Source organism: Amia ocellicauda, chromosome 7 (assembly GCF_036373705.1).
Source record: "Amia ocellicauda isolate fAmiCal2 chromosome 7, fAmiCal2.hap1, whole genome shotgun sequence".
NCBI classification, from domain to species: domain Eukaryota; kingdom Metazoa; phylum Chordata; class Actinopteri; order Amiiformes; family Amiidae; genus Amia; species Amia ocellicauda.
Genome location: NC_089856.1, coordinates 704,176 through 723,296, shown reverse-complemented (window position 1 = coordinate 723,296; position 19,121 = coordinate 704,176). Strand labels below are relative to the sequence as shown.

Sequence of the window (19,121 nt, the reverse complement as noted above, 5' to 3'; positions counted from 1 at the left end):
CAAGCACACATTCAGTATTTGTTGTATAAATTAATGACAGATGTCAGATGTTCAGTATTGGACTTATAAAAATATATTTGTTTCCAGCATATTTGCGTATTTGTTCAAAATCGAAGTTAATAAATATTCATACCCTAAACATTCAAATCCAGTACGCTCTGGACTGAAATGTTTTTGCGATATCTAACACTGATCGTCTTTAAAACGTGTTACATTGCATCAGGTATAAATAAATCTGGTGGTCGCTGTATGTTTCTAATTAGTACCATGTGATCTGCTACTGTGTGGAGATGCAGAAATACAGGTAGATGTGATTAAACTATTATTATTGTTTGTTTTAGACCATTTCCTCTTCTCTCTCTCTCTATATATATATATATATATATATATATATATACACTCACCTAAAGGATTATTAGGAACACCTGTTCAATTTCTCATGAATGCAATTATCTAACCAACCAATCACATGGCAGTTGCTTCAATGCATTTAGGGGTGTGGTCCTGGTCAAGACAATCTCCTGAACTCCAAACTGAATGTCTGAATGGGAAAGAAAGGTGATTTAAGCAATTTTGAGCGTGGCATGGTTGTTGGTGCCAGACGGGCCGGTCTGAGTATTTCACAATCTGCTCAGTTACTGGGATTTTCACGCACAACCATTTCTAGGGTTTACAAAGAATGGTGTGAAAAGGGAAAAACATCCAGTATGCGGCAGTCCTGTGGGCGAAAATGCCTTGTTGATGCTAGAGGTCAGAGGAGAATGGGCCGACTGATTCAAGCTGATAGAAGAGCAACTTTGACTGAAATAACCACTCGTTACAACCGAGGTATGCAGCAAAGCATTTGTGAAGCCACAACACGTACAACCTTGAGGCGGATGGGCTACAACAGCAGAAGACCCCACCGGGTACCACTCATCTCCACTACAAATAGGAAAAAGAGGCTACAATTTGCACAAGCTCACCAAAATTGGACAGTTGAAGACTGGAAAAATGCTGCCTGGTCTGATGAGTCTCGATTTCTGTTGAGACATTCAGATGGTAGAGTCAGAATTTGGCATAAACAGAATGAGAACATGGATCCATCATGCCTTGTTACCACTGTGCAGGCTGGTGGTGGTGGTGTAATGGTGTGGGGGATGTTTTCTTGGCACACTTTAGGCCCCTTAGTGCCAATTGGGCATCGTTTAAATGCCACGGCCTACCTGAGCATTGTTTCTGACCATGTCCATCCCTTTATGACCACCATGTACCCATCCTCTGATGGCTACTTCCAGCAGGATAATGCACCATGTCACAAAGGTCGAATCATTTCAAATTGGTTTCTTGAACATGACAATGAGTTCACTGTACTAAACTGGCCCCCACAGTCACCAGATCTCAACCCAATAGAGCATCTTTGGGATGTGGTGGAACGGGAGCTTCGTGCCCTGGATGTGCATCCCACAAATCTCCATCAACTGCAAGATGCTATCCTATCAATATGGGTCAACATTTCTAAAGAATGCTTTCAGCACCTTGTTGAATCAATGCCACGTAGAATTAAGGCAGTTCTGAAGGCGAAAGGGGGTCAAACACAGTATTAGTATGGTGTTCCTAATAATCCTTTAGGTGAGTGTATATATATATATATATGTTGAGCAAGGATGCAGAGCAGAATATTCAATTTTTTAACAGTAACTGGTATCAGAACATAAGACAGTGTCCAGTCGAGAGGAGGCCATTCGCCCCATCGTGCTCGTTTGGTGTCCATTAATAACTAAGTGATCAAGGATCCTATCCAGTCTGTTTTTGAATGTTCCCAAATTGTCTCTTCAGCCACATCGCTGGGGAGTTTGTTCAGATTGTGACGCCTCTCTGTGTGAAGAAGTGTCTCCTGTTTTCTGTCTTGAATGCCTTGAAGCCCAATTTCCATTTGTGTCCCCGGGTGCGTGTGTCCCTGCTGATCTGGAAAAGCTCCTCTCGTTTGATGTGGTCGATGCCTTTCATGATTTTGAAGACTTGGATCAAGTCCCCACGTAGTCTCCTCTGTTCCAGGGTGAAAAGGTTCAGGTCCTCAGTCTCTCAGTAGGACATTCCCTTCAGACCTGGAATAAGTCTGGTTGCTCTCCTCTGAACTGTCTCTAGAGCAGCGATATCTTTCTTGAAGTGTGGAGCCCAGAACTGTCCACAGTATCCAGATGAGCTCTAACTAGTGCATTGCACAGTCTGAACATCACTGCCCTTGTTCTCAATTCTACACTTTTGACAATATACCCTAACATTGTGTTTGCCTTTTTTATTGCTTCCCCACATTGTTTGGATGGAGAAAGTGAGGAGTCCACGTAGACTCCTAGGTCTTTCTCATGCGTTACTTCATCCAGTTCTATTCCTCCCATAGTGTCATTATAGTGGACATTTTAGTTACCTGCATGTATTACCTTGCACTTGTCCACATTGAATTTCATCTGCCAGGTGTCGCCCAGAACTGAATATTATCTAAGTCCCTCTGAATAGCCTGTGCTGCCAAGATTGTATCTGCTGAGCCGCCAATTTTAGTATCATCTGCAAATTTGACAAGTTTGCTAACTATCCCAGAGTCCAGATCATTAATATAGATTAGAAAAAGCACAGGCCCTAGTACTGATCCCTGTGGAACTCCACTAACAACCTCACTCCAGTTAGAAGCGACTCCTCTAATCGACACCCTCTGTTTCCTAGACATCAACCAGTTCATAATCCATCTACTTACATTACCCTGAATGGCTACAGCTTCCAATCTGAGGATCAGTCTTTGGTGAGGAACCTTATCAAAAGCTTTCTGAACATCTGTCATGTCATATGCTTTCACATGATCCATAGCTGCAGTTGCATGTTCAAAAACTTGAATAAATTAGTAAGTGTCAGACTTGACTTCACAGAGAGCCAGTGCAGTATAGAACTCAGGTGCAGGAAGAGACTTGGGTCGGGAATGGGCAAACAGTGCAATAAAGGCAAGGCAAGAGACGTGGTCGGGGTCACAAAGCAGAAGGTCAGTCAATTGAGCATACATGTCAGTAAAGGGAAATCCAGGAAGCAAACACGGGAAGGCAAATGAGGGTCAGTAAACAGGAGATCAAGAACCAGGAATAATGCTTAAACATGCAGTGCAGAAACTAACGACTTAGCATTGAATGTAAGTAACAGGGGGTTTAAGTACAGACAAGAGGAAAGCAGGGCACTGGAATGTGTAGTGTTTGTCAAATGGGAGCAGAGAGTTGATGCTTGGTGCTGGGAAATGTGAGTAACGGTTCATATTCTGGAGATGATGACCTCTGGAGGCTTAACCCCTGGGTTTAACCCACAATGATTCTGTTTCATCAGCAGGATCTAATTTGAGTTCTTCTGCCTTAATGTAATTTCTGACATATAATGCTACCCCACAACCTCTTCGATTTTGCCTGTCTCTCTTAAACTGTGTTTATCCATTCAACTTGTATTCATCCCCATCATTTTCTGTAAGTCATGTTTCTGTCACTCCTACAACATCATAGTCACACGCCAGCACTGTGGCTTCCAGGTCTAACATCTTGTTCCTTATACTCCTGGCATTGAGGTACAAACATTTCAGGACTTTCCTACTAGCAGTTTCCCTTGGTTTTCTTTCCTTAGAGGAACATCTACCATTGTCAGAGCTCCCTGCCCCCCTGGTCCCTAGATTAAAAGATTCTCAATTTCTCTGCACATACGCTCTCCCAATGCATTAGCCCCCCTTCTGTTTAGATGGGACCTGTACAAACCGGATGGTCTACATCTATCCCAGAAGAAACACCAATGCTCCATAAACCTAAACCCCTCTTCCCTACACCAAGCTTTCAACCACGTGTTAAACTTTCTAATCTCAGCCTGTCTCCCTGGCCTGGCATGTGGTACCAGAAGTATTTCAGAGAAAACTACTGTGGAGGTTCTGCTCTTTAGTTTCTTTCCTCACTCTTTAAATTTGTCTTGCACAACCTCTACCTTTCCTTTTCCTATGTCATTGGTTCCAATGTGGACATTGACCAGTGGATTCCCCCCGGCTTTGGCCAGTAGCCCGTCTACTAGTTTAGGGAGATCTGCAACCTGAGCTCCAGGCAGGCAAGATACCATGCAGGTCTCCTTATCACTAGAACACACTGTGTGATCTACACCTCTAAGAATCGAGTCTCCTACTATAACTACCTCCCTCTTCTCTGGGGAGTGGGCACCATGGTGCTCAACTGCCCCCCCATCACCCTCTGAGCTGTCACTGTCCAACTCGGTGTCCAGCAGTTGGAACCTATTGGGCAATTCTGGCTCTTGGGGTGTCTCTAGGGGTTGTGCACGCCCTGTTCTGCGGTTACGACCTACTGTAACCCAGCAGTTCTCCACGCTGTCCTGCTCTAAGGTCTCAACTCTCCTAGGTTTTGGCTGCACACCATCTCTCTCATGGGCTGATTGACCAATTCTTCTACATCACTAATACAGTGCAGATCAACAAGCTGAGCCTCAACATCACGAACATTGATCTCTAGGATTTCAACATGCTGACAACGTTCACAGTTGAAATCTTCTTAGATGAGTTCCTCCAGGAAGGCAATCATTGTGCAAACCTGACACTGTAGTGGCCACATGCTTCTCAATGTTAAAGTTTTTATTTTATTTTTTAAGTCTCTTGGTTTCTGTTCCCTAGTCAACTCCTTGAATTTTTGATACCGGGAAACAGCGCCGCTCTTTCTCAACAGCTGTTTTAAGTAGTTTTTGTCCACCTGCCCCCTGTTCACACCTAACTGGCTCCACCAGGAAAATAAATCCTGCTAGTCCTTAACTAGGTCACCTTTCCTTCAAATTATTTACTTTCACCAAATCAGCAGCTGAACTGAATTGAGTTCAATTTAAGCAAACTACAGACAAGATTAACTGCAATTAAGTCAAACTTAAAACAAAATGAGCAATGCTAAGACTGGTCTGAAACTAGGAACACAACAAGATAGCTGCCTCTCACCTGTACTTTCTGTGGCAACTTGTAAATAATATTGAATATGTGTGTGGAGAGAGACACACACACACACAGAGACACCACCCACGACTCCAGCTTTTCATAACGGGGGGACATGAGACTTTAATGCAGTGGTTGGCTCATTTCCCAAACGTCCCAATGGGAGCGGTGGGATTCTGCAGACCTGCGGAAATCTGCACTTACTCCTAAAACCTGATTTATACTTTATTGTATTACATTTGCCTGTATTGCCTGTCCTGATCGGCTCGGCAAGTTTCAAACTTTCGTTTGGAATTCAGTCTTGATCTCGTTGCAAACTCGTTTAACTTTTACATTTAACATTTATATTTAACATTTATATTTATCTTTTACATTTAACATTTATATTTATATTTAACATTTATATTTATATTTAACATTTATATTTAACATTTATATTTAGACTAAATATTTATTTAAAAACTATATATTTATTTTGTGACTAGTTAGTTAAATACTTATTCAAACGATAAATATTTATTTTTCAAAAACGGAGATTTAGCATTTATTTAAATAAACAAAATAGTTAAATTTGTGAAAAAAAGACAGTCGAAAAAGTGTGCGCTGTTTTACATTCGGCGTCCCACTGTTTGATCATGAATGCTAATTATTTTGTATCAGGTGTAGGGCTGGCGGCAGGTTGACTGGTGCCCAAAATGTATTTTCCCTTACATCATGTCATGGACATAATGCATACTCGACTGTTCATTCTGTCCATGGAAGGCAAAGTACGTTTTACTTTTCATCAACAAAATTGCAGAGCACGAAAGAAATGTGCTTTTCGTGGGACAAAATGTGAATTATTTGCACGAAATGTGCATTTCGAGGGACAGAATGTGTCCACAAAATTATGAATGACACAAACGGCGCCCAATAGTTTTGTGAGACCTCTGCACATGTCCAGGCCCGTACAGTCGAGTTACACTTCTGTATGGAGGGTGATCAATATTAAGATGAACGTGATTAGGAACATGAAGATGATTATGAGCACCGGATAGGACAATAAGCGCACTGGCTACTGCCCACTCGCTCTGATTGACAGAATTCAATGTTTTATCACATTGAAAAAGAAAAATACAAGAGACGCTACGAAATGTAGAAGCGCACTGAGAAATGTGAATAGCAAAGAGACAAACAGGAACTAAATACACTCACCTAAAGGATTATTAGGAACACCATACTAATACTGTGTTTGACCCCCTTTCGCCTTCAGAATTGCCTTAATTCTACGTGGCATTGATTCAACAAGGTGCTGAAAGCATTCTTTAGAAATGTTGGCCCATATTGATAGGATAGCATCTTGCAGTTGATGGAGATTTGTGGGATGCACATCCAGGGCACGAAGCTCCCGTTCCACCACATCCCAAAGATGCTCTATTGGGTTGAGATCTGGTGACTGTGGGGGCCAGTTTAGTACAGTGAACTCATTGTCATGTTCAAGAAACCAATTTGAAATGATTCGACCTTTGTGACATGGTGCATTATCCTGCTGGAAGTAGCCATCAGAGGATGGGTACATGGTGGTCATAAAGGGATGGACATGGTCAGAAACAATGCTCAGGTAGGCCGTGGCATTTAAACGATGCCCAATTGGCACTAAGGGGCCTAAAGTGTGCCAAGAAAACATCCCCCACACCATTACACCACCACCACCAGCCTGCACAGTGGTAACAAGGCATGATGGATCCATGTTCTCATTCTGTTTACGCCAAATTCTGATTCTACCATCTGAATGTCTCATCAGAAATCGAGACTCATCAGACCAGGCAACATTTTTCCAGTCTTCAACTGTCCAATTTTGGTGAGCTTGTGCAAATTGTAGCCTCTTTTTCCTATTTGTAGTGGAGATGAGTGGTACCCGGTGGGGTCTTCTGCTGTTGTAGCCCATCCGCCTCAAGGTTGTACGTGTTGTGGCTTCACAAATGCTTTGCTGCATACCTCGGTTGTAACGAGTGGTTATTTCAGTCAAAGTTGCTCTTCTATCAGCTTGAATCAGTCGGCCCATTCTGCTCTGACCTCTAGCATCAACAAGGCATTTTCGCCCACAGGACTGCCACATACTGGATGTTTTTCCCTTTTCACACCATTCTTTGTAAACCCTAGAAATGGTTGTGCGTGAAAATCCCAGTAACTGAGCAGATTGTGAAATACTCAGACCGGCCCGTCTGGCACCAACAACCATGCCACGCTCAAAATTGCTTAAATCACCTTTCTTTCCCATTCAGACATTCAGTTTGGAGTTCAGGAGATTGTCTTGACCAGGACCACACCCCTAAATGCATTGAAGCAACTGCCATGTGATTGGTTGGTTAGATAATTGCATTAATGAGAAATTGAACAGGTGTTCCTAATAATCCTTTAGGTGAGTGTATATACATGTTGAAACTAATTAATGTATAAATAAATGTTTAAATAAACAAACAAATAAATAGATGAATAAATAAATATAAATGCCTAAATGTCCATGTATTTGTTTAATAGTGTATTTATTTTCTCTGTGTAATTATTTAATATTTCAGTTTGGATAGTCCTCCATTTAAAATATATACACCTAAAAAACATCATAATTCGGACCCCAAAAATACCAGTATCACAGTCGTGCGCCTTAACTGCTATAGTGCAGCGCTGTGGAGCCTCGCTGAAGGCGGTGCGGTGGCTCTGCATTGTGACGTGAGAACTGGGTTCGAGTCCCCGCCGTGGCCGGAACCCCCGAGTTTATGCTATGAATATAGTCTTCCTATATGTATATATATATATGTGTTCCACAATACATTGTATAAAGCCTAAAGTTAATGCAATACAGTAAAATGTAGGACTTCATTTAACACCTCCCTTTATCTATAGATACCCTGTGAGCGAGTAGATTTGTCTATGTAAATATTCCCGAATAAAAACAAACAAAATACAATATGGAAACTATTGAAACACGACTGTCCGCCATCGCTCTCCGTCTGACTTCCGACCACTTTTCTACTTTCTTTTTTTCATCTTCATCATCACTGAGTCCGAATTATGATGTATGGATGATGTTTTTTAGGATGATCTATTTATTTGTTTGTTTCAACATTTATTTATACATTCATTAGTTTCAACATGTATATATTTATTTCCCGTTTGTCTCAATGCGCTTCTACATTTCGTAGCGTCTCTTGTATTTCTTTTTTTTTTCAATGTGACAAAACATTGAACTCTGTCAATTAGAGCTGGTGGGCGGGACCAGTGCGCGTATTGTCCTATCCAGAGCTCATAATAATCTTCATCTTCATAATCCTCTTCATGTTCCTCTTCATAATCATGTTAATAATCATGTTAATAATCATGTTCATGTTCATGTTCATTATCATCTTCATAATCATCTTCATGTTCATAATCACATTCATCTTAATTTTGGAACTGATCACCCTCCATACTTCTGCGTAGGTACGCGTATGCGTTTGTGCGTAGCGACGCAGAGCAGGGGTTTGTGGGTAAACGCAGCCGACGCGCCGACGCCACTCGTCCGAGATCTCAACAGCGCGTCTCTGCGTCTGCGCGTCAGGCCAGCGCTGATTGGCTGAGCAGGACATTCTGAGAGTGCGGCCGGAGTGCGATGTGTCAGTAGCGCCGCAGCAGAGGAACCATGTGTGACATAAGAAAGTACTTAAAATGCATCCACAACACGCATTTGTCCACATAATGAGTATTTAGTCCCTCGAACTGCACATTTCGTGAACATAATTCACATTTTATCCCAAGAAACGCCCACGTATTTCGTGCTTGGCAATTTTGGACGAAAGGTAAAATGTGCTTTGCTTTCCGTGGACAGAATGGACAATTAGCATCCTGATCAACCGTGACTGATCAGGGCATTGATCCAGAGACCCAGGTTTGCAATGTGATCGAGCTTGAATTCCACAGTTAGAAACTTGAAGACAATAAAGATCTGCACATACAGGATGCAATTTACATGTGTGTGCGTGTAGTTTCAGTAATATGTCATTAACAGTATGTGTTCATTTACATCCACACAATCGTAGGTGCACCATAGAAAACGGGTTTAGTGTTTGTGTATGTAGATTGCGATGTGTTAATGTGACACTGCCCCCTATACGTGCGAGTGTGTTGACAGACACTGTGACCGTCTGCGACGCCCGTAGAGACGCGCTGTTGAGTGGCGTCGGCTCCTCTGCGGCTGCGCGTACCCAGAAACCCCTGCTCTGCGTCGCTAAGTATAGACGCGTACGCGTACCTACGCAGAAGTGTAAATCGGTTTAACGTCACAAAGCTCGCCGGCGATTTGTCACATTAAGTAAGTAGTGTATCCATGTGTCTGAAATCGCCCACTTCTTCACTTATTCTCTATCTCAGCAGTGAGGAACGAAATGAGCCAGCGATTTCAGACGCTGACGTCAATTCCCTGCGTCAGAGAGCACTCGGGAAGTGTCGCAGACATTTGACCATTTCACCTCTGTGGCCTCATGAATATTATCATTTCTGTAATCTTTATATAGTTTATATATATATATATATATATATATATATATATATATATATATATATATATTGTACCGACTCGGGGGTTCTCCCGCCACAATGCAGCGATCTTACCCAGGCCTCTAGCGAGCCTCGAGATCGCTACAATATAGTTTCATTTTTGCATTAACATTTTTTTAATCATAATACAATTATTTTTTTCATAACTGTTAATTTCTTATGATTATTACATAAATGATAAATCAAATAATTAAACTTGTAATGTTTATGTATTTTTTATTTTTCATATTTTTCATCCGCCATTTGCAATTTATTTGTGTACTCTGCCGCCGTCTCCGCGTTGCATTCTGGGAAATAGGGGTCGGAGAGTGTACAACGTATGTACCCGCGAAATCAGAGTGCATTGTGGGTAAGAATCGATGACGTCACATTAGCTACTAGTGTATAGATAGAATGCAATCCTATTATTATTATGATTATTATTTTTTACAGGTAATTGTAGTTTAAAATAAGTTTAAAATCTCTAACAGTAATCATGTTTTTATTGATTTTTTACAAGCACACGGTTTGTATTGATTTTACTTGCATGAAACATGTTACCCTTCAAGTAAACACCTTACTACGCATGTTAACTTTAATTTGTATTTTATTCAATAAGGGAAAATGGTCGGAAATTGCGAATCGGTGTAAAAGTATTATTATTATTATTATTATTATTATTATTATTATTATTATTGTAATGGCTCAATTGCGACGAACTCGCCGAGTAGACGGAGCTGCATATTAAAGGGATCATCTCCAGTTCGCTGCTTTCAGTCCTATGCAATTGAACAAAAAAAAGAAACGAATAAATAACGCATAATGTAAACTTTGTTGGTTAAATGATCCCGGAAAATGCTTTTTCCTCTGTGATATTCTCAGTTGTACATTTACATTTAGCTTTTGGGGGGTCTTCTGTGCATTAAACAAAACTTCCAAACAGCAAAACTTGTTAAAACACTTTTGTTTTTCATTTCTATTATATTGCACAACACTTTGCTGTAAAGATCGCGGATAGAGAAACAGTTGAGCAGAATAACGCAGAGCCACAGGCATGCTGGTATGGAAGCTCTCTATTGCCAAAATACAAAACATGTGTTGAAATAGAAAAATGATCGGCGTATTCCTTTACAGGATGTTGCGAATGTGTTGTGTTTTATCCCTGCTGAATTGCTTTATAGTATTTTAATGCTACAATTCAATGTAATCCTAATGCTTTGCATTGCTTAAAGCAGCGATAGTAGTGACTGAATTAAATGCAATACACACATCACATTGCAGGGCGTCAGTTTTTTGTTTTACCTATCAGTTCAACTCCGGGTCAGCCACGCCCACAACCCGCACCGTATGATAATCGGATCAGGCCCCGCCCCGTATCGTATTTAATTGTGTCTCTTCGCGCCGAACCGTCGTGTGCAACAAAAAACTGATGCGCTGCAATGCCATGTGGGTTGAGATTTCATTCATTCACTGCCCAAGCAATGTAAATCATTAGCATTACACTGAATTGTGGCATTACAATACTGCAATGCTGTAAAGCAATTCAGCAGGTATGAAACACAAAAATAAGTTTGTATTGTTTAACAACGTGTACGTTGTATTTCATTATGGCATAACCGCAACATCCTGTGTTTTTGTATTTGGGCACTAGAAAGCTTCCATATGCTGGCAGGATTATTTTTGTTTACAATTCTATACATATTGATTTCGATTGTTTTATTTTTGATCTCGACATCAATTTTTTCTCAACTTTATTTTTTTGTTTACAATATCTTTTATTTTGAATGTGTTACTTATGGCACTCATTTGAGTCCATAGTCTTGTGTCCAGGTATTTGACAGCTCAAATTATTTGATTCACGCAGGTTGCCGACCTGCTTTAATGGGACCAGAGCATGGCTGCTACAATAAATACGTGAATGAAAACATGCACACATAAATGAAGCAAGTAACAGTAAAAAACGTCTTATGTGCACTTGTCGATCTTTTAATGCCCTCAGAGATGTCACACCCATTGCATTGAACTGATTCACAGCCATGTGTTCGGTGCTCTAATCATTCTTAGGTTAGGATGTTGTGATAGTAGTGATAGTATTAAGTAATGATAGTAAAATTAGCACATATGGGGAACAGCAGCCTAGTAGCTGTTTATTATGTTTGTAAAGGTTTGTAAAATGTGTACAGGTTTGAATCGTGGGCTGTTGCGGCTGTGTCGCACCACAGACCCGTGGGTGAACGCACACGTGAACCTTCCTGTCTCAGCTGCACTGCTGGTGAAATTCAATACGGTGCTACAACAAAAAAGCCCTGTGTGTCACAGATGTCACAACGCTTACGGCATCCTGCTTCTTGTGTATTTCCGGCTTTGTGTGGACACTGGTGTTCTCAGAAGTGTCACCTGGTGTGACACCCTTGTGCCTCCGGTACGTCAACGCTCTGGGACTAAGGCTGTGTGTCTTGCAGGTGTTGCTGGGGGCGATGAGGAAGAGTATCTGGAGAGACGCCGCATTGCTGCTGCTGCTGCTGCTGCTGGCTGGGCAGCCCCGCTTGGGTGAGGTCAAGGGTCACATTGTCAAAGATTAAAGGTCAATGCAGCTCTCCCCTCTGGCTGTTTGCGCTGTGTACAGAGGGCAGAGGACAGACAGACGCACAGACAAACAGACAATGCATTTCTCCCTTCCTGTGTCTCTGTGTGTCTGTCTCACTGTGTCTCTCTGTGTGTCTCTGTTTGTCTTTGTGTCTTTCTATTTGTCTCTATGTCTCTGTGTGTGTCTCTCTGTGTGTCTCTGTATGTCTCTTTCTGTGTCTCTGTGTGTCTCTCTGTCTCTGTGTCTCTCTGTGTCTCTGTGTGAGTCTCTCTGTCTCTGTGTCTCTGTGTGTCTCTCTGTCTCTGTGTCTCTCTGTGTCTGTGTCTCTGTGTGTCTCTGTGTGTCTCTCTGTGTCTTTGTGTCTCTGTGTCACTCTGTGTGTCTCTTTGTGTGTCTCTATGTCTCTGTGTGTGTCTCTGTGTGTATTTGTGTCTTTCTGTGTGTCTCTGTGTATGTCTCTCTGTGTCTGTTGGTCTGTAATAGAGGAGTCCAGTTGGTAAGTGACACTCTCTCTCTCTCTCTCTCTCTCTCTCTCTCTCTCTCTCTCTCTCTCTCAGTCCCTGCAGTAAAGGTGCTCTGCCTGTGGGGGCAGTATTTCCACCGGGGTCACAATGTATCTGGGGCGTGTCAGTTGCAGGAGGGACCCCTCCCCCCCAGCTGCATCACCCAACCACTGCAGCTAACGGTGGATGGCCAGACCCTCCCACCACAGAGCCACACCCACCCTGGCATCACAAACTTCACAGTCCCCGCCTCCCAGGCTTCCAGGTTGCTGATTCGCTGCGAGGTCACCTGCGCCACTGCCCATTCCTCCTGTGATGTCATGATGGAGGCTGGCTGTGAGTATGACATCATGGTGACATCATTAAGTTTTATTTATCTTTCCCCCAGCTCCTCATTAATGAGAATTGTACATTTAGTTCTTTCACTAGGAAAATCTATTTGCAATAGTATTACAAAAAGAAAATGTTTGCTACACCACTGTACGCTGTATATATATACACCGATCAGCCATAACATTATGAGCACTGACAGGTGAAGTGAATAACACTGATAATCTCGATAATGTCAGTGGGTGGGATATATTAGGCAGCAAGTGAACATTTTGTCCTCAAAGTTGATGTGTTAGAAGCAGGAATAATGTGCAGCGTAAGGATCTGAGCGACTTTGACACGGGCCAAATTGTGATGGCTAGACGACTGGGTCAGAGCATCTCCAAAACTGAAGCTCTTGTGGGGTGTTCCCGGTCTGCAGTGGTCAGTACCTATCAAAAGTGGTCCAAGGAAGGAAAAGCGGTGAACCGGCGACAAGGGTCATGGGCGGCCAAGGCTCATTGATGCACGTGGGGAGCGAAGGCTGGCCCGGCTGTGGTCCGATCCAACAGACGAGCTACTGTAGCTCAAATTGCTGAGAAAGTGAATGCTGGTTCTGATAGAAAGGTGTCAGAACACACAGTGCATCGCAGTTTGTTGCGTATGGGGCTGCGTAGCCGCAGACCAGTCAGGGTGCCCATGCTGACCCCTGTCCACTGCCGAAAGCGCCTACAATGGGCACGTGAGCATCAGAACTGGACCACGGAGCAATGGAAGAAGGTGGCCTGGTCTGATGGATCACGAGTTCAAGGTGTTGACTTGATTGATCTCAATCCAATCGAGCATCTGTGGGATGTGCTGGACTAACAAGTCCGATCCATGGAGGCCCCACCTCGCAACTTACACGACTTAAAGGATCTGCTGCTAACGTCTTGGTGCCAGATACCACAGCACACCTTCAGAGGTCTAGTGGAGTCCATGCCTCGATGGGTCAGGGCTGTTTTGGCAGCTAAGGGGGGACCTACACAATATTAGGCAGGTGGTCATAATGTTATGGCTGATCGGTATATATATATATATATATATATATATATATATATATACATATATATATATATATAGAGAGAGAGAGAGAGAGAGAGAGAGAGAATGAGACAAAGAGACACACTTAAATAATTGTGATTATTTGTATTATTATTATTTATTATTTATTTCTTAGCAGAAGCCCTTGTCCAGGGTTACTGAGGTTTTGCACAGCGAGAGCAGTGCCCTCAAGAAGAGTATCGTTCACAGGAGGAAGAGGAAACACAAGATATAGTGAGGGGCAGTTTCATTCTTAACAGTCAGGGTGGAAGAGAGAAGGGGGTTTCTGGGTTTCATAGTTTTTTTTTCAGTCAAACCTTAGCCTCTCGCTCTCCCTCTCTCTCCCATCTCTCTCTCAAATTCAAAACAAGCTTTATTAGTGTGACAAGTTTACCCCAGAGCCGCCAAAGCATTGACAACAGCTACAGCAGAGAGAATAGAACACATACAATGAGATATAAAAGTACAAAGACAGTTAAAAACGAGTCTCTCTGAGTCTCTCTGTACAGGATGTGGTCACAGTTCTGGGAAGATGCACTGAGCTTCCTCTCACCTTTACACTTGCACAATGAGACACACACACACACACACACAGATACACAGACTTCGTTTACACTGCTCAGACCTAAAGTGGCTCTGATCCGACTGTAGCTGATTCTGGTCCACACCCTGCACTGTGTCACCCTGAGGTCCAGCCAGCGCCCAGGTCTCCTGATTGCAACGGTGCTCTGTGGCGCCACAGTCACCCCCCGGGTACGCAGAGCTTTCTCCCCACTCAGAGACGGAAGTGGACCAGCAGCCGTCACTCGGGCTTGTGGTTAGGCCGAGTGCATTCATTACAAAAACTCCTGATCGCAGGAGGAACAGAGCAGCTTCAGTTATTGTAAACACCCTCAACCACCCAGAGCAGCAAAGAGTAAAACAGAAAGATGTCAAGATGGATGTCAAACCTGGCGCCGGTCTGCACTGTGGCGTAAAGTAGGCTTTCAAACAGTGTGACACAGATAAGACACAACCCCCTTGTTTACAGCATGGTAGTGTGTTTCAAAGCCCGCAGCCTGTTTACTACATTCATGTGTAACTTGCACTCTGACAAGGAGGCAGTCTCTTAAAAGTAAAACATACAAGCATAATTGAATCACTTTATATTGTCTAAAGCCCCTTTCACTCAAACACCAGCTAAAGCAGCCAGCGGTTGCATCCCCATTCACACGGACGTTGAATGCTGGCAAATTTGCGCTATGCTCGGGTCATCAGGCTGTGAGGTCGTGTGTTTTTGCAGTGTGGTCACTGGACTCAGCGGTCAGAGATCCAGTGAAACGAGAATGAGCATCCCGGCATTCCTGTCCTGCTCTGTTCACACGGAGCTGTGCTGTAAATTTGCTGGCATCTTGACCAGGTCGCGGGGTGTACAATTCCTGGTGTCAATACGCCGACCCTTTCACACCGACCTTTCCAGCGACAGAATGCCATGGAATACACTGCAACAGTTTCTGTGAGAATGGGGCTAAATACAACAATTGATGATCAAACCAAGTCGAGAACATCGAGAGCACACTGACACTCTGACACAGACTGACACACTGACACACACACCTGTACACACTGACACACACTTACTCATTCTCATGTATCCATCCTGTTTAATTTCTCCTCCTTCATCCCTCTCTCCCTCTGCTCCTTCACCTCTCCTTTCTTCTCTCTCTCCCTCTTTCCTCCCTCTGCCCTGCAGCCCCCCCATCCCCACCGCCCTCCCCGGAGTGTGTGATCCCCCATGACAGTGACAACATCATCTGCTCCTGGGAGCCTGACCCCCCCGCCACCCCGCCCGCCAGTCTCAGCCTGTACCTGACGAGCACTAGGCAAGAAAGGTCAGTACTGCCAGACAGCTGTGTACGCGTGTCTGTGTGTGTGTGCGTGTATGTACAGGTGTGTGCCAGTGTGTACAAATGTGTGTGTGCAGGTGTCTGCAGTGTGTGTGTGTGTGTCAGTGTGTCAGTATCAGTCTGTGTCAGAGTGTCAGTGTGTACAGGTGTGTGTGTCAATGTGTCAGTATCAGTCTGTGTCAGAGTGTCAATATGTACAGGTGTGTGTGTCAGTGTCAGAGTGTCAGTGTCAGCGTGTCGTTGGCAGTCCCAAGGTGATGCCGTTGCAGCCTGGCTCAGTCCGAGTGCTGATTGACCGCTCCGCCTATGTGAGCCACAGCAATCTGGAGGTGTGGGTCAGCGCCTGGAACCAGCTGGGCTCAGCCCGGTCTGACGTGGTATTCTTCAACCCCGCACACATCAGTGAGTCGCACACTCGTTCATCAATCAGTTTTTCTTGTCTGTATCAATTAATGTCTTTTTTATGGCTTGATTGATGGATCTGCCTGGGGGATCCTCCGCTTTCTCTCTTTCTCTCTCTTTCCCTCCTCTGTCCTCTCTTTCCAATGTCCACTCTGTCCTCTGTCTTTCTCTCTCTTTCTCTCCTCTCTGTCCTCTGTCCACTCTGTCCTCGCTCTCCTCTCTGTCCTCTCACTCCACTGTCCTATATCCCATTTTCTATAGTTGTGGTTCTCGTGTAGACTCAGACTTGGTCGTTATTCATCGCACTGTCCACACACTGGGGCAGCGCGGACCCCGACACTGCTGGTCACTAATGAGCCCCTTCTCAATAACAAGTGCAGTTCTGCTACTGAGGACATAAAGAGATTAGTTGTTTAAACACCTTGGGTCCATCTCTCCTGTCTCTCAGTGACCAAAGCGCCGTTCCTCTCTGGGCCTCTTGGGTTTTCAGGGCTTTATATTGTAGTGAATCTCGTGGGCTGATGTTGAGGTGATTTAGAAATGTCAGTGCTCTTTTTTGAATGTTGATGCATTGTTGGGGGTGTTTCTCTGATGTTACAGAACTCAAACTGCAGGGTTTCTACTGGGTTTGTTTCCCATTCATTGTGGTCTTGCTGGCTGAGTGGACCCACACACTGCTGTACAGCGCAATGGGCTGGATCACACTGTCCAATATTGTACACCTGATTCTAACGGATATATTGATATGGTACAATGATGGCATAGAAAGCTCTTCTGGCTTTTTCTTTGAGTTCATTCACTGCCGGGCCGAAGCCTCCTGACGCACTGATGTCCAGGCCCAGGTGTGTGTACTGAGTGCTGTGTTCTGCCAGGGCCCAGGTCTGACAGTACTGCTGCAGCAGGGCCTGGTTCTGCTGCAGCCCCTGCTCTGTGGGCGACAGCAGCACCAGGTCCTCTGTAGAGCAGGAATGTGATCTCTGTGTTGTGGAGAGCGAGGCCGGGGCGTCAGACTGCTCAACACTTTGGCAACTCGTTCTCCCTCTCCCCTTCTCAGAGAAGCCCCCCCCCCCGGTGTTCTCGCACAGTGAGCTGGACGGCTCGGACCTCACAGTGCTGTGGAATATGATTCAGGACAACGCTGTCGGGTCGATGGGTCGGAGATGCAATCTGCGCTACCGGCCATACATGGAGCAGAACTGGACAGAGGTTAGTGTGTGTGTGTGTGTGTGTGTGTCTGAGTGTGTGCGTGTGTGTGTGTATGTGTGTGTGTATTGTGCATGTTGTGATGTGTGTGTGTGTGTGTGTGTGTGTATTGTGCATGTTGTGATGTGTGTGTATGTGTGTGAGTATTGTGCATGTTGTGATGTGTGTGTGTGTGTATGTATTGTGCATGTTGTGACGTGTGTGTGTGTGTGTGTGTGTGTGTGTGTGTGTGTATTGTGCATGTTGTGATGTATGTGTTGTGTGCTCCAGGCAGACAGTGAACTGGTGGGCGAGGACACCTTCACCCTGCAGGACCCCCGGCCGCACACCCTTTACCTGTTCCAGGTGCGCTGCGCCATCATGGAAGAGGGCGTCACCACAGTAGCCAGCGACTGGAGCCGCCCCTACAGCGCCCGCAGCGCCGAGGCAGGTGAGGCAGCCAGGGGCAGCGTGGGTAGTGTAGTCAGTTCCTCAGAGTCCCATAGTCCTGCCCGGACAGACAGTAACATGGCTGCTGGCCCACCCTGGGAGTTGTAGTTCTGTGTCCTGACCCTCCCTCCCCCTCTCTCTCTCCCTCTCTCTCAGCCCCCGTGGGGGCGTTGGATGTGTGGGCGGACGCTGGCGGAGGTGAGGCCCCTGCCCTGGTCTGGAAGGTGAGGGCTGATGATCAGTACTATCAATGTCATCAGTACCAGTCTGGTCCGAATAATACAGAAGCTCTGGATGTTATATATTACTGCTCTTCTCTATCTCTCCCTCTCCCCTACCTTCTACATTTCCCCTCCTTCTCTCTCCCCCTCCCCATCTCTCAGGAGCTGCCCCCCGCGCTCTCTCACAGCGCGGCGCTGTGGTACGAGGTCAGGCAGTGTGGGGCTGATAGGAGCTCCTGGGTGGGGAACCGGACCAAGGAAGCGAGGGAAGGCTGCAGGGAGGCGGCAGACAGAGGTGGGGGCGGCTCCTGCTGCCGCCTGTATCTGGCTCGCTGCCCGGGGGTCACCGGGGTCATGACAGAGGTCAGGGAGGTCAGTGTGTCGGCCGTCAACCGACTGGGCCGCACACAGCCAACCCACCTGCTCTTCGAAAACAAAGGTGAGAGTGAGAAGGAGTCGCAGCCAATCACAGCCACTCACAGCCAAGTACAACCACTCACAGCCAATAGCTGCCAATCACAGCCAAGCTCAGCCAATCACAGCCAATCAACAGTGCAGTGTTAGTGTAATTAACACGTGTTCATGTGTGTGTGTGTCCTCACAGATCTGCCCGCCCCTCAGTCTGTCTCCTACACCATGGAAAAGGGGAACCTCCGGGTCTCCTGGGTCCCGCCCCCTGACCCATCAGAGCATGTGCAGGAGTTCGTAGTCCAGCGGAAGGAGGCGGGACTCAACTGCTCCAGGGGCTTTGATTGGATCAGGGTAAACGCCACTCAGAGGAGCGCCATCTTGACAGGTAGGTTGATAGAGATACAGTAGCCCCAGCCAATCAGAGGAAGGGGATTAGCTGGTGCAGACAGTTTGGGAGTACAAACAATGTGCAAAACACCTCGACCTCTTGCCTGTGATTTATCAGTAACTGCAGGAACACAGTCAGACATCTTTACCAGCTGTACAGTTTTCATATTGAGC

General features: G+C 45.0%; 1 protein-coding gene across 1 annotated transcript in view; it reads left to right on the top strand.

Moving 5' to 3' along the window:
• The window catches only part of il12rb2l (interleukin 12 receptor, beta 2a, like), a 31,848-nt gene that overhangs the window by 9,211 nt on the left and 3,516 nt on the right, over positions 1 to 19,121 (top strand). The window contains exons 2-10 of the mRNA XM_066707755.1: positions 11,989 to 12,076; positions 12,671 to 12,952; positions 15,741 to 15,879; positions 16,142 to 16,296; positions 17,351 to 17,502; positions 17,770 to 17,929; positions 18,085 to 18,152; positions 18,312 to 18,588; positions 18,754 to 18,945. Coding sequence (XP_066563852.1) covers positions 12,004 to 12,076; positions 12,671 to 12,952; positions 15,741 to 15,879; positions 16,142 to 16,296; positions 17,351 to 17,502; positions 17,770 to 17,929; positions 18,085 to 18,152; positions 18,312 to 18,588; positions 18,754 to 18,945 — 1,498 coding nt within the window. The 5' untranslated portion in view covers positions 11,989 to 12,003. The remainder of the gene's footprint in view (positions 1 to 11,988; positions 12,077 to 12,670; positions 12,953 to 15,740; positions 15,880 to 16,141; positions 16,297 to 17,350; positions 17,503 to 17,769; positions 17,930 to 18,084; positions 18,153 to 18,311; positions 18,589 to 18,753; positions 18,946 to 19,121) is intronic.